General features: G+C 38.3%; 1 protein-coding gene across 2 annotated transcripts; it reads right to left on the bottom strand.

Moving 5' to 3' along the window:
* Nucleotides 1–467: 467 nt before the first annotated feature.
* btbd1 (BTB domain containing 1) lies at nt 468–10,837 on the bottom strand. 2 transcript variants are annotated; one of them, XM_062963223.1, is made up of 8 exons: nt 10,370–10,837; nt 8,239–8,395; nt 7,507–7,612; nt 6,346–6,543; nt 4,572–4,701; nt 3,244–3,331; nt 1,603–1,749; nt 468–1,182 (listed from the first exon to the last, which is right to left on the bottom strand). In XM_062963223.1, the coding sequence occupies exons 1-8, from the start codon at nt 10,777–10,779 to the stop codon at nt 1,024–1,026; spliced, it is 1,395 nt and encodes a 464-aa protein (XP_062819293.1). In that variant the 5' UTR covers nt 10,780–10,837; the 3' UTR covers nt 468–1,023. The 2 variants fall into 2 exon arrangements, with proteins under 2 accessions (XP_062819293.1, XP_003229246.3); XM_003229198.4 differs by having other exon boundaries at nt 4,572–4,764; nt 10,370–10,835.
* Nucleotides 10,838–14,477: the final 3,640 nt, after the last annotated feature.

Genomic DNA, 14,477 nt, shown 5'->3' with positions numbered 1-14,477 from the left:
GATTTGCAGTTTGATGAGGCACCTGCACTATTTGGCAAAGAAGCCCGTGGACCTTGTCAAATGACAACTTCCATGATTCTATAGCTTTGAGCCATGGCAGTTAAAGTGGACTGAAGCTGCATTAATTCCACAGTGTAGATGCACCATGATAAGCAATGCTAGTTTGCCGTGGGATGAAGCCATGTCTTTTCGGACCTGTTATTCATTGGAACGTGACCAAAATACCCAATTAGCAAAAAGGCTACTGTAACTATAAACATTAATCCCAACTAGTATTTTTCTATACAACTATAAACATTAATCCCAACTAGTATTTTTCCATACAATGAATCATATGCCATGATAAATATAAATAAGTATGAGAATGATTTTCGTATCTGCCCTCAAACCTTGGCAGCTCTTTTGACCCAGTCGAGCTATAGTATTTCAGATTGATTTTTCACAACAGCATCCAGAAGTACACAACATTTCTTCCACTCTTCACTTTATATTTCAAGAATAGCTTCATACAGCTGCTTTCCGCGTAACATTTTTCCAGTACACAACAAAACTGGTTAGGTTTATGTACACTGTATCAAGTACAATTACAGATGTAATTCGTATCCATCTTAAGTCTGCTTGTCTTCATAATTTCATTGTAAATTTAGTGTTTTTTTTAAAAAAAAGAAAAAAAAATGCAAGTTCGGTTTACAAGTACACAGTCATTCTAATCCACAGATGATATACCATCTGCAGCAAGGATATTTCAGGGAGGAAAAGACAAATGCTCTGTTCCATCTTCCAAGTCAAGGGTAGTACATTTAAAGTGATCAAGTAAATATTTATGTACAGATAAGAATAGTTTGGCTGCAACCTGCAACTGGAAAAGTGAATACTTTTTTTAGTACCTTCCACGTACAATACTTCAGTTTCGATAGCACATCTGAGATCATTGTATTTACAAGATTCACAGCATTCCACTCTCCCATTGGTCCTTTCTTATCAAAGTCAATCCATCTCTTTCTTTATTTCAGTTACTGGAAATTACGTATAAAATATTATTTCTGGTATCTGTCCATCTTCTATCGATGTACCGTTGTTGTTACCCGGCGAACTAAAAAAGAAAAAGCAGGTTTTGCTTGAAGCAGGAGATTCGTGGATTACTTTCTTCAGTCCTTTGGTGCCATAATGAGAATCTGGGCCCTAAAAACAAACAACAGAAATTAGATTGTTTGGATTGAATGACAGCACTTGTAAAACATCAATTAACCCTAGTCTGAGACTGTAATAAAATTCATTCATATCCATTAAACCATGTTCTCTAAGTCTGTTAAAAAACATAAAAATGAAAAAATAAAAACAACAGCAACAGAATAAAACAAATACTAAAGTAGATTATAAAATCAAAATAAAAGTGGTAGGATAAATATTGAAAACTGCAGTGTGTACTTCCAATTATTTTGCATGTGAATGAGCAAACTTCAGGTGCCCTCTGGCTGTAGCATGTCTACAGCAACAAATTATCACTTAGAAATATATACAGCAGACATATCTCGATATCAGTGATACCACTGCTGAATTATAAATACACCTTTACACAGAAATCAAATGAAAATGGCTCACTTTTAAAGTTGCACAAGCAGTATAGCACACGGTGGGCAGAATCTCAATGGGTTCTTTGAACATAACCCTGAAGGTATTGGCTGTACCATCACAACTAAATCCAGTGTCATTTTGTCCTAGTGTTTGGTTTTTCTCATATTCGATGATCTGTAGTGAAAGACAAAGCATCACATGATACCTGCCATTTGTCTTTTAAGAAATTATTTCCTAAGTATTTTACTGAGAGGCTCATAGGCTTATTTTTGCCTAAAAAACCTGTATACCTACATCACTGTCTTTATTCAGAACCTGTATGATACTTTAACACTCAGAGACTAAAAAGTATTTCATATACACAATGACATTTCCATGGCCTAGGTACTTCTCTCAGGCACAAAACATTCCAGAAATCCCAGAAAGTTGTTAGTTTTAATAGGCAGTTAGGAGAGTAAAGATCTGTGATATTTTTGATGTCATGTATTTTTAATGAAAAAATGTTGCTTCATGTATTAGATATTATAATACTAAGATAAGGGATGGAATACTGGAATTTATGTACAGTATTTGCTTCGCATTCCCTTTGCCCTGCCTTTCTCCCAATATGGTGAATGGTGATTGGTGGAATGTGGGAAGGGATTCAAATAAGGCAGATATACTAAAACAGAGTCCAGTGTGAAGTGAATGGATGAAGATTTGGGCTGAGACAGTCACTCCAGTTTAGAGATTAGTGAGTTGTGTGCAAGAACCTGAGCTAGCTAGTTCTCAACCTGTGGGTCCCCAGATGTTTTGGCCTTCAATCCCCAGAAATCCTAACAGCTGGTAAACTGGCTGGGATTTCTGGGAGTTGTAGGCCAAAACATCTGGGGACCCACAGGTTGAGAACCACTGGTGTAAAAGAATGGGAGGGAAATATTTATTTTAAATGTATCAAATTATTAATATGTTTTGTTGAACTTCTGTTATGATTGTTTTTGTATCATACATTTTTTGCATCCAAGAACAACAGGTCTGTAGGATTGGTATAATATTAATAATAATATTGACATTGTGGCTCAAGGCAGAATACAACATGGTTAAAACAGCAAGATAAAACAAAATACTATTAAAATACAAATACAAATTAAAATTCACAAGTTAAAATTGACCGGAAGGGCCTGCTGGAAGAGATAGGTGTCTGTAGCACCTTGCGGCAGAGGCGAGAGAGATACGATGTTCAGATTGGAGAAAAGTTTACAATATCCTGCATAGGAACCTTGAGGGTATCTATGAGGGAACCATAATCAATAGTAACACAGATGGGCCTGAAGAAACTCCTTCCATTGGTGGATGAAGTGGGGATGAAAGAAAGCCTTCACTCTTGGTGTGACTGCAGTGAGCTTTGTAGAGGTCCTTAAGTTTAGTGGTAGTGTACCTCACATCTGGTAGAAAAGTAGTGAAATAAAGGGGTAAAGGCCTCAGTGTTCTTGACAACCTTAACATGTTACAGAATCTGAAGGCAATTCTGACTGAAACACCTGTTCCACAGAATGATGACAGAGGAAGACTGGCTTCAGCATCCTACTGCTATATCATTTCTAAATGATGCACACTGAGCAGAACATCCTTGGACAAGTCAGTTAAATGAACTGTGACACTCATTAAATACTTAGATAACAATGTTACCTGAATATTAACTTGGTAATCGGTGGGTCCATGAATAGACCCATATAATCCAAATCCCACAATTGAAATTCTTCTATTGACTGTGAACCTTGAAAGAAGGAAAAGAACAGAACTGAGTACATTCTTTTGAAGAGAAAATGGTAAATGATTTTCTAAAAAGAAACCTATCTTTCCTTAATTCATAATTTGTTTCTTTACATTCTTATGAGAATATATACCAAAATGTTGTCAAGTGAAATTTACCCAAGGGAATATCTTCTAAACAGCTTCTAACTATACAAGATTTCCAGAAGAAGGCTGATGGACAAACACAAGAATCCAAAGTCACCTCAGCACAACTGCCCATTTCAAACCCTCTCCCACCAGAAAAGTCCAGGCCAGTTCACATTACAATTCTGACAAACAGGACTTTGTTATTTATATTGAAAAACGTATCCAGCATCGCTTTTGTTGATGCAATGATTTTGCTTATGATTTCAATGTAGCAAAAGATTGTATCTATTCGCTTTAAATTTTGCTTCAAACTTGGTTCCATGCAAGACAAAAAAATTCCATACGAGACAGGCCAGTAATTTTCCTAAAACACTTGAAATTTGCCAGCTGGTCCTGTCCTTTGAAAGAAAATGCTTGGGATGCCAACCTTAACATAATAATCGAGCCAATGCTGTTCACAAAAGTGCATTTTAGAGGAAAGCGAAACAAAACACAGTACCCAAATTTGCTGAAAGGTTCAGGCTAAAACTTATTGCAGTCTTGTGTGTGTGTGTGGTCAGACTAGAAATCACACCAAATTTGGTATTTAGAAGAAGACATTATATTCTAGGCAGCCATCTCTAAGAGGGAACTTAATTTTCTTCGTTATCCAGAGTCACGAGAAAATCCCTTGCTTTAATTGCTAAAGGTAATCAGTTATCCGTTTGATGCCAAGCAATTTCCTAATGTTCTTTTAATTTGCATGAAGAACATAAGTCTGTGGCCATAACAGAATAAGCATGGTATGTTTCTTCTTCAGCATATCATGAAGCAAAAGAGATTCTTTGCGAGTGAAAAGCTCCATGATTTGACCAGTTTTTTTCTCTTTAGTAGTATGATTCCACTGTCACTTTTGAAGGGTGATAGTATAGATTGATTATAATGTCTTTTCATTGTCTGCTGCTCTGAAATTCCAGTTTAAAACCTAGGCCAGTATAAAATTAAAAAAAAAAATAAAGCAAACAGATCTTGTGGCCAACTACTAAATTACTAACTAGACACAGAGTTTGGAAAGGTTCTCCCGCCTGTGTCAGGCAAATCACATTGTTTCCTCTGAAAATGAGTGGCCAATATACCTGATCCGGTCACTCGTTCCACTGTAACCCCAACGACTCTCCACTTGTTGGAATCTATTGATGCTGCATTCCTTTCCGCGAAGACAGCATCTTGGTCGGTCAATATAGTCAACTCTAGGCTTAGGGTTGACTGTAAAATGCAGAAAGAGATTTACTACTTCCCGATCTGACAAAATTCCAGATTGAGCAGGACCTGGAAAGAAAGGCAATGCAACTGAGCTGAGCGTATTCTGTACTATGCAGCCAACTGAGAAATGTTTCTGAAGTAACTGTTAGTTACAGGCCTACTCACGTCCATTCACACCACTGCTAGACTGCAGTTGTTCAATTAATTTACCTGGATAGTAAAAGAGGACAAAACCCTACAACCTTCAAGAGAAAACCATTAAGAAATCATGTTTTAAACGGTTATAAATTTCAATAATCCAAGATAAGTAGTTTGAGGATTACATTTACTGTTAATTTGTGTTAACAAGCAATATTCTTTAAAGAATATAAGCACTGAATCGAACAAGTTTTATGATAAAGCTGGGCTATTCACAGGTTTGTTAAACAGATTTCTAACAGACCACATAGAATAGATTTGAGAACTACTAACACTACAGGCAACTAGGATTTTATCTTTAATGATGAAATGTTTTTCATACCAAATGGTCCATAAATATGTATGTATGCTGCCAAGTTTATAATTGCAAAAAGATTGAACAAGATGAAAAAACAATTATACTAGTTTAACAAGATTGCGTAATGTGCCCATAGACATATATCATTTAACAAATTGAACTATTAAATAGATCAAATCAGTTCAGTTTTATAGATTTTTACATATGGTTTTCAACTAGAATACATCATGTTAAATGTGGAATGTCAAGACACAACATATAAAATTAAATGAATATAAATTAACATACAATAAAATTTAAGTATTATTTTTAAAAACTCATATACTTCAATAGCTAAGCACTGTTATTTAACACAGATATAATAATTGATAATAACAATAAACTTGAAGTCAGCTGCTTTTCTTTATTTCTCCAGTTTTTAATCTGTGGCATGACTAAATTTTTCAGTGCAATCCACTCAGAAACAAGTCAGATTTAAATGGTACCCGAGTGTATGATGGCAAACATGTCTAATTAAACAGCCTACCTCTAGACAATGACTTAGATCTTCTCTGGTAAGTTAACTGACATCTCAATAGTTATTGTAGGAGATAATCTTTTCTTGTAAGCAATGATACAATAAGCCATCTCTTCTCATTTTTGATGGCAAACAAGGCATGAGTTAAAAATACAAGTGTTTGTAAAAGTATGGGGATGCTTGTCATTTCTGACAACTTAGACCTTATCTGAAATGGATAAATGTGTTATAGTAATATTCAAATCTCAACGGGGAAGACTACTGTAGTGAATTTTTAAAACCACAGCGCTAAATCCACTATTTTATTTGACATATACATAATACACAACAAGGCTGAAGTCTTACAAATACATGCTAGAAGCAATGAACTCTATTTTCAATTAAACATGCACAAATAAGATCAGACCGCAAGAACACTGTAGTATTGAAGAAAGGCCAGGTTCCTTCAGAAAGACTCAAAAAGTGCTGTAATTATTTTGTGTCTTCTTAAACGCCATCAATGAACATAATGCTAAACAAATACATTGGTTACATTTAATAAACAGCTTTCCTTTCCACACTTTGGCCACTGCTTCCAAGAGTGAAACACAAACTTCCCATTTTTTAACACCAGTAATGCCAATCTTCAGCTCACCTGCTGCAAATTCCTCAATTGTCATCAGTGGAAAACGGATTAAGGACAGGGCTTTGCCAAGAACTTTCTGCTTATTTGTAGATGTGACTGCTAACTGCTGCCTTTGGCATTCTGCTTCGGCCCAGCGAACAACTGCTCCAAAAAGTCTGCTCTCACGTATACTGAGCGTGTCTCTCTCTAATACTGCACACAAAGTATCTGAAAAGGGGAAAAACTCCATGCAGTAACTTGCAATTTAAAGGAATTTTTAATTTCTCCATACGTTTACTATGTGTCTGACCCAAAGGGAGGTTAGATTTCAGTTGAACTGGTGTTAACTTCTTTTCCTTTCACTATAAAGGCAACATCTGAACTATTTATCAATAAAATAATATTTGTGGGTGTTACATGCAAATAAGTGATTAAGAACTGCTATTTTAGTTATTATTCAGAACTATTTTTATGTAACTGCCATTTGGTAACTAAGTTTGAAATTCACTAAGAGACTTATACACAAATTTATCCAGTGTTCAGTTCAATGAAAACTATTCTCACTGAGTGAGTAATACAGTATATGCATTAGATCAGTGGTTCACAACCTATGGGTCCCCAGGTGTTTTGGCCCACAACTCCCAGAAATCCCAGCCAGTTTACTAGCTGTTAGGATTTCTGGGAGTTGAAGGCTAAAACACCTGGAGACCCAAAGGTTGAGAAACACCGCATTAGATCAACTGCAAAACCTATTAATAATTAGTCTCTTCTAAAATGGTTATTCAGCTAACATGTTAATTGAAAAACCTACAAGGACATGTACAAGGACAACTGAAAGAAATAATATTAGCCAAACATTTAGTCAAATCCAGGGTGATAAATCCAGCCTCTGTTCAAAAGTCTCCAAGGAAGGAGCTTCCACTAGACTCCGAGGCAAAGAGTTCCACTGTTGAACAGCTTTCATAGTAAGTTCTTCCAAATGTTCAGGTGGAATCTCTTTTCCTGTAATTTGAACCCATGGCTCCATTAAGTCCTAGTCCCCAGGGCAGGAGAAAACAAGCTTGCTCCCCCTTCCTTATGACAGCCTTTCAAATATTTAAACATGACGATCATATCTCAACATCTGGAAGGTCATGGCTTCCCAATCCCTGCACTTGCCCCTCAAAAGTAATAATGTTATGGGCTACTTACCTATATCTATATCTGTGAAACCTTCTGCACTTATTGCATCTATTGTACTTTTGTCTATTGTGTCAAGACAGAGACTAGCCAGCTGTGGTTCATCAAATAAACGAGCCTATAAAAATAGATTAAAATTGATGGGCTAATTCAGTATTGTACAGTGTTGACCTGACAGCTAATAAAGCCTGTTTCAACAACCATAATGAACATTGGTTTTACTGACATAAGATCAAGTTCATGCCAGTGTTTTTAACATGAAGTAATTCTACATATAAAAAATTCCTCCATGAATGCTCCTTAACCTTTATTCATGTTGGCAGCATTGCTATTCAGGATTCCCACTTAACCCGAAGTTTGAATATGAAGTTGCAAGCTTTTTTCAGAAACATGACAGATGGTTTACTATACAGTATGATTTGATCTAAACTGAAGGTAATTGATAAAGTCACATATGTACAGGCAGCAGAAAGGCCTGAAAGCTATGGCTCATTTAGCAAATTGAGATAATCTTTGTGGAGAGTATCTGTGCCCCCCCCATTTAATAGTCCAAGTTTAGCAAGTGTCATCTATTTAAAAAAGAAGCCATTTACATTTTAAAGGTTGTGTGATATTTTCAATTTTCCTGGCATTATCCACAATTTCTCTGTTATATTTTAGTATTAAACTTCAGCAGGTTATATTTCAATTTAGATGGCCAAGGACACCTCTGTATCTGCAACAAGTCAGCACAAGAACAATTACCTGAGTAAGTAGCATAAAAGCATTGTCTGCCCGGAGGTGCTTAGTGAGAAATTCTACACAATGGGCTTCAAGAGCTGGGACAGCATACTTCTTAGCTGTATACAGAGTGGTCATCACTGTTTCAGGACCAATCTGAACTTCATCTGAGTACAAAAACCTAGAAATCAAATAAGGTAAAATTAGGAAGGTTATCAGATCTTAACTATGCCATTTTTATGTAAATAGCAAAACTGAGCACCTCATTCCCACAAAGAGCATTCCTTCTCATTTAAGTCAACAACCCACTCATATAGAGATTATCAACCTGTGGGGTCTCAGGTGTTTTGGCCTACAACTCCTAGCTCTAGATTATTAAATATGGCTGTCTGTAGGCAAGAAGATGGTGACTACTGGGTGGCATATGTTCTGTATCAAAAACTTGAGCTGATGTGGTCTATCCAATAGTTTTCTGAATCAGCACCCCAATTAACCCCAGGAACAGGCCTAAAAACAAAGACACAAAGATTTTTTTTTTGGGTTGGGCTGTGTTATTATCCGCAGAAACAATGGTGAGGCAGCGGACATATTTGGATTTTTTGGGGTGCTGATTGAGAAAATTGCATTGGATGGACCACATCAGCTCTAGTTTCTGATACAGAACATATGCCATCCAGTAGTCGCCATCTGCTCATCCACAGAAAACCGTATCTAGACCTGATGTGGTCTATCCAGTGCAATTTTCTAAATCAGCACCCCAAAAAAACCAATAATTAAATCGAATCTAAATCTAAATCGAAGATCCCCAAGGTCATCTGGTGAGGCCCTGCTCTCGGTCCCGCCTGCCTCACAAGCGCGGCTGGTGGGAACGAGGGACAGGGCCTTCTCGGTGGTGGCTCCCTGGCTGTGGAACATCCTCCCCAAAGATATACGGCAAGCCCCAACCCTTTCGAGTTTTAGAAAAGCCTTAAAAACATGGCTATGTGCTCAGGCTTTTAACGAATAAACGACAAAGACGACCCAGACTGATGTATGGATAAAGCACGAGGATATTGGATGAACGGATTTTAACCATATTTATTTATTTATTTATTTGCTAAATTTATATGCCGCCCTTCTCACTTCGAAGGGGACTCAAAGCGGCTTACAAATTAAATTTACATACAATATTATATTAGCATAGTACAATACTGGTAATAAGTTATTATATTGTACTGTATCAATATATTGCAATATTGTTAGTAATATTACATGTAAAATATAATACATAATTAATATTATTATATTGTATTACAGTAGAGTCTCACTTATCCAAGCCAAATGGGCCAGCAGAAGCTTGGATGAGCGAATATCTTGGATAATAAGGAGGGATTAAGGAAAAGCCTATTAAACATCAAATTAGGTTATGATATTACAAATTAAGCACCAAAACATCATGTCATACAACAAATTGACAGAAAAAGTAGTTCAATACATGGTAATGTTATGTTATAATTACTGTATTTACGAATTTAGCACCAAAATATCATGATATATTGAAAACATTGACTACCAAAATGGCTTGGATAATCCAGAGGCTTGGATAAGCGAGGCTTGGATAAGTGAGACTCTACTGTATTAGTATTATATCGCATTACAATATAATATTATGAATATTATATGTATATACAATATGTTATAATTATTATATATTATTGTAAATTATATTGTGTGTGTGTATATATATATATATATATACACACACACAGACACATATATATGTTTTATATTTTATACTGTATTTAACTATTTGTATAGACTTTATATGCTGTTTGTTTTAATGATGTGTCAGCATTGAATTGTTGCCAATTGTACTGAGTCCTTTCGGGTGAGAAGGGCGGGATAGAAATATTGGAAATAAATAAATAAATAAACGTTGACCAAGAACAGATTCATAAGCCTTTTGATATTAATGTTGGAAAGTGTTCCCTGGTTAAAGAAAAGATTGGGAACCACGGATATAGACAGATCTAGCTCAGGGATGGGCCAACTTGGGCCCTCCCTGCAGGTGTTTTGGACTTCAACTCCCACAATTCCTAACACCTGGAGGGAAGGCTGAAGTAGGCCCATGCCTGGGCTAGATCTATCTTCTGCGGCCTATGCAAAGGCTTCGGACCTGAGGAGGGCGAGGAAGGCGGCGGGCTCGACGTCGGGCAGCTCGATCTCGGCGGAGGTGGTGGCCATCCCCCCGTTGAACATGGCGTCGAAGACGGCGCTGCCGGCGGCCAGGACGAAGCGGTGGGCGGGGATGCGCTGCTGGGCCGGGCCGGGCGCCCCCACCGGGCCCCCTCCCCCTCCTCGCGGCCCTGCTTTGCCCACCACGAAGCGCACGTCGCTGAGCAGCTCGTTGGCGAAGAGGAAGGCGAAGCGCTCCCGCAGCGACCGCTTCGTGGCCTGCCAGTTGTACACCGGCTCCCGCTGCACCACCACCGGCGACGACGAGGCCGAGGACGACGAGGAGGAGGCCGCTCCCGCTTCAGGCCCCGCCGCTGCTGACGGTGCCTCAGGGCCGCCCGCGGCCGCCATTGTGATCCCTCCGCCTCTTCAGTACTGGCGCAGGCGCACTAGCCACCGACTGGCTCACAATGGCCGTGTCTGCGCAGGCGCGCCGGGCTCTTTGGGTTTTGGGATGGGGCTTAGCGTAACCAAAGATCTAAAAACTCCAGAAGCACCCGACTATTATTAAGGAACTAGTTTAGGCATGGGCCAACTTGGGCCCTCCCTCCAGGTGTTTTGGACTGCAACTCCCACCATTCCTAACAGCCTCAGGCCCTTTCTTTTCCCCTATTGGATAAACACAGCTGTCTATTCTAAACAATGTAATGAGCTATATAAAACACAATAATAATAATAATAATAATAATAATAATAATAATAATAATAATAATAATAATACCATTGATCATATCCTCAGCTGCTGTAAGAAAATCGCACAGACAGACTACAAACAGAGGCACAACTATGTGGCCCAAATGATTCATTGGAACTTATGCCTCAAGTACAACCTTCCAGCAGTAAAGAACTGGTGGGATCACAAACCTGCAAAAGTATTGGAAAATGAGCACGCAAAGATACTGTGGGACTTCCGAATCCAGACTGACAAAGTTCTGGAACACAACACACCAGACATCACAGTTGTGGAAAAGAACAAGGTTTGGATCATTGATGTTGCCATCCCAGGTGACAGTTGCATTGACGAAAAACAACAGGAAAAACTCAGCCGCTATCAGGACCTCAAGATTGAACTTCAAAGACTCTGGCAGAAACCAGTACAGGTGGTCCCGGTGGTGATGGGCACACTGGGTGCTGTGCCAAAAGATCTCAGCCGGCATTTGGAAACAATAGACATTGACAAAATCACCATCTGCCAACTGCAAAAGGCCACCCTACTGGGATCTGCACGCATCATCAGAAAATACATCACACAGTCCTAGACACTTGGGAAGTGTTCGACTTGTGGTTTTGCGAAACGAAATCCAGCATATCTATCTTGTTTGCTGTGCCATACAACGTCGTTGTGTTGATAATAATAATAATAATAATTATTATTATTATTCATTGGAACTTATGCCTCAAGTACCACCTCCCTGCAGTAAAGAACTGGTGGGATCACAAACCTAAAAGGTTGTGGAATAATTCATTGGAACTTATGCCTCAAGTACCAGCTTCCTGCAGTAAAGAACTGATGGGATCACAAAGGTTGTGGAAAATGAACACGCAAAGATACTGTGGGACTTCTGAATCCAGACTGAGAAAGTTCTGGAACACAACAAACCAGACATCACAGTTGTGGAAAAGAAAAAGGTTTGGATCATTGATGTTGCTGAACATGCTGAACAAGTCCAAAACACCTGGAGGGCCGAAGTTTGCCCATGCCTGCTCTATAAGATATCCCTTGAAAGACTATGCTCAAACAAATTCAGACTGAACATGCTGGATTTCATATCACAAAATCACAAGTCGAACACTTCCCAAGTGTCTAGGACTGTGTGATGTATTTTCGGATGATGCGCACAGATCCCAGTAGGGTGACCTTTTGCAGTTGACAGATCGTAATTTTGTCAATGTCTATTGTTTCCAAATGCCGGCTGAGATCTTTTGGCACGGCACCCAGTGTGCCCATCACCACCAGGACCACCTGCACTGGTATCTGCCAGAGTCTTTGAAGTTCAGTCTTGAGGTCCTGATAGCGGCTGAGTTTTTCCTGTTGTTTTTAGTCAATGCGACTGTCACCTGGGATGGCAACATCAATGATCCAAACCTTTTTCTTTTCCACAACTGTGATGTCTGGTGTGTTGTGTTCCAGAACTTTGTCAGTCTGGATTCGGAAGACCCACAGTATATCCCACAGTATTAGTTTATTATTATTATTATTATGACCTTGGAGGTGTCTACGGACAAGCTCTTTGGCTTAGAAATGGAGGTGAGCACCAACCCACAGAGTCAGACATGACTGGACTTAACGTTAGGGGAAACCTTTACCTTTACAGGATTACCTGGACAGAGCGTGGTTTGTGGTGGACAGGTGTTCAGAGCTGTAGTGCAACAATAGGACCCTTCCACAAAGCCATAGAACAGGGGTCCACAAACTTTTAAAGTGGAGGGCCGGTTCATGGTCCCTCAGATCATTGAGGGGCTAAATTATCATTTGAAAAAAAAATGAACAAATTCCTATGCACACTGCACATGTCTTATTTGTAGTGCAAAAAAAACCCCAACAACATTTATTTCTTTATTTATTTGCTACATTTATACTCAACCCTCTCTCACCCCGAAGAGGACTCAGAGCGGCTTACAAGTTGTATGTACATACAATATATTATATTATTAGCATAGCCCAATATTAGCATTATATATTACTATATTGTACTATACCAACATACCATATTATTATTAGTAATATTACATTTAATATATAATATATAATTAATATTATTATATTATACAGTATTATTACATTGTATTTTTATTATTAGCCGCCCTGAGTCCCCTACTAGGTGAGAAGGGCAGGGTAGAAATACTGTAATAAATAAATAAATCTTATATTGTATTACATTGTAATATTATTATCGATATTATATGTATACACAGCCTGGACACAGTATATTATTTGAGAACACAAAAATGCTGGACCATTCCAACAACTATCATGTCAGACTACACAGAGAAGCCATTGAAATCCACAAGCATGTGGACAACTTCAACAGAAAGGAAGAAACCATGAAAATGAACAAAATCTGGCTACCAGTATTACAAAACTCCAAAATCAAAACAGTAGATGGGAACCAAAACTCTGAGGGTTTGACTGACAAAGGATGCCCCCAGGCAAGAGACAAAAACACCTCCAATGCTGATTAGGGTGATTAACCTAAACATTAATGCTGGCTCCCAGTGACAAAGGACCCTTGTCACACCCCAGACTCTACACAGATATATATATTCTTTCCCTTCCTTACTTAGTTTATCCATACCTCACAACCTCTGAGGATGCCTGCCATAATTGTGGGCGAAACGTCAGGAGAGAATGCTTCTGGAACATGGCTACACAGCCCGAAAGACATACAACAACCCTGTCATCCCGGCCATGAAAGCCTTCGACAACACAATATATTATATTATTACCATAGCACAATATTACCGTGTTTCCCCGAAAATAAGACAGTGTCTTATATTATTTTTTGCTCCCAAAGATGTGCTAGGTCTTATTTTAGGGGATGTCTTATTTTTCCATGAAGAAAACATTATTGTTGAACAAAAAAAGGAACATTTATTATATACTGTACAGTAGTTGTCATCACAAACCAACATAACCAAACCAGACAAACTATGACTCCTGTCAAGAATTTCTTGTTACTACTGTATAAATATAAATAATATAACATTTTAATGTATTATTTCCATGTACAACTGGTATGTACATTTACCGATCCTGCAAGTTCTGGTGTTTTTGGCGGGCGCCGGGCATGCTTCCAAACAAAAACTTTGCTAGGTCTTACTTTTGGGGGAGGCCTTATATTTAGCAATTCAGCAAAACCTCTACTAGGTTTCATTTTCTGGGGATGTCTTATTTTCGGGGAAACAGGGTAGTAAATGAATGAACAATACAATATTTAAAAATAAAAACAATTTTAACCAACATAAACCTATCAGGATTTCAATGGGAAGTGTGGGCCTGCTTCTGCCCAATGAGATAGTCAAGTTAAGTAGGATTGTTGTTGTTGTGT

This window comes from Anolis carolinensis, unplaced genomic scaffold (genome assembly GCF_035594765.1).
Source record: "Anolis carolinensis isolate JA03-04 unplaced genomic scaffold, rAnoCar3.1.pri scaffold_11, whole genome shotgun sequence".
NCBI classification, from domain to species: domain Eukaryota; kingdom Metazoa; phylum Chordata; class Lepidosauria; order Squamata; family Dactyloidae; genus Anolis; species Anolis carolinensis.
The sequence above is the reverse complement of the archived record's forward strand: the minus strand, read 5'-3'. Positions and strand labels throughout refer to the sequence as shown.

What these genes read in the sequence shown, in the direction of transcription:
- btbd1 (XM_003229198.4), bottom strand. Translation starts at nt 10,779, where the DNA reads ATGGCGGCCGCGGGCGGCCCTGAGGCACCGTCAGCAGCGGCGGGGCCT. An exon ending in TTTCACAGATATAGATATAG is followed by an intron (nt 6,544 to 7,506) that starts GTAAGTAGCCCA and finishes TCCCCTTTTCAG; the next exon opens with ATACTTTGTGTGCAGTATTA. An exon ending in CTGCTTGTGCAACTTTAAAA is followed by an intron (nt 1,183 to 1,602) that starts GTGAGCCATTTT and finishes GTTTGTTTTTAG; the next exon opens with GGCCCAGATTCTCATTATGG.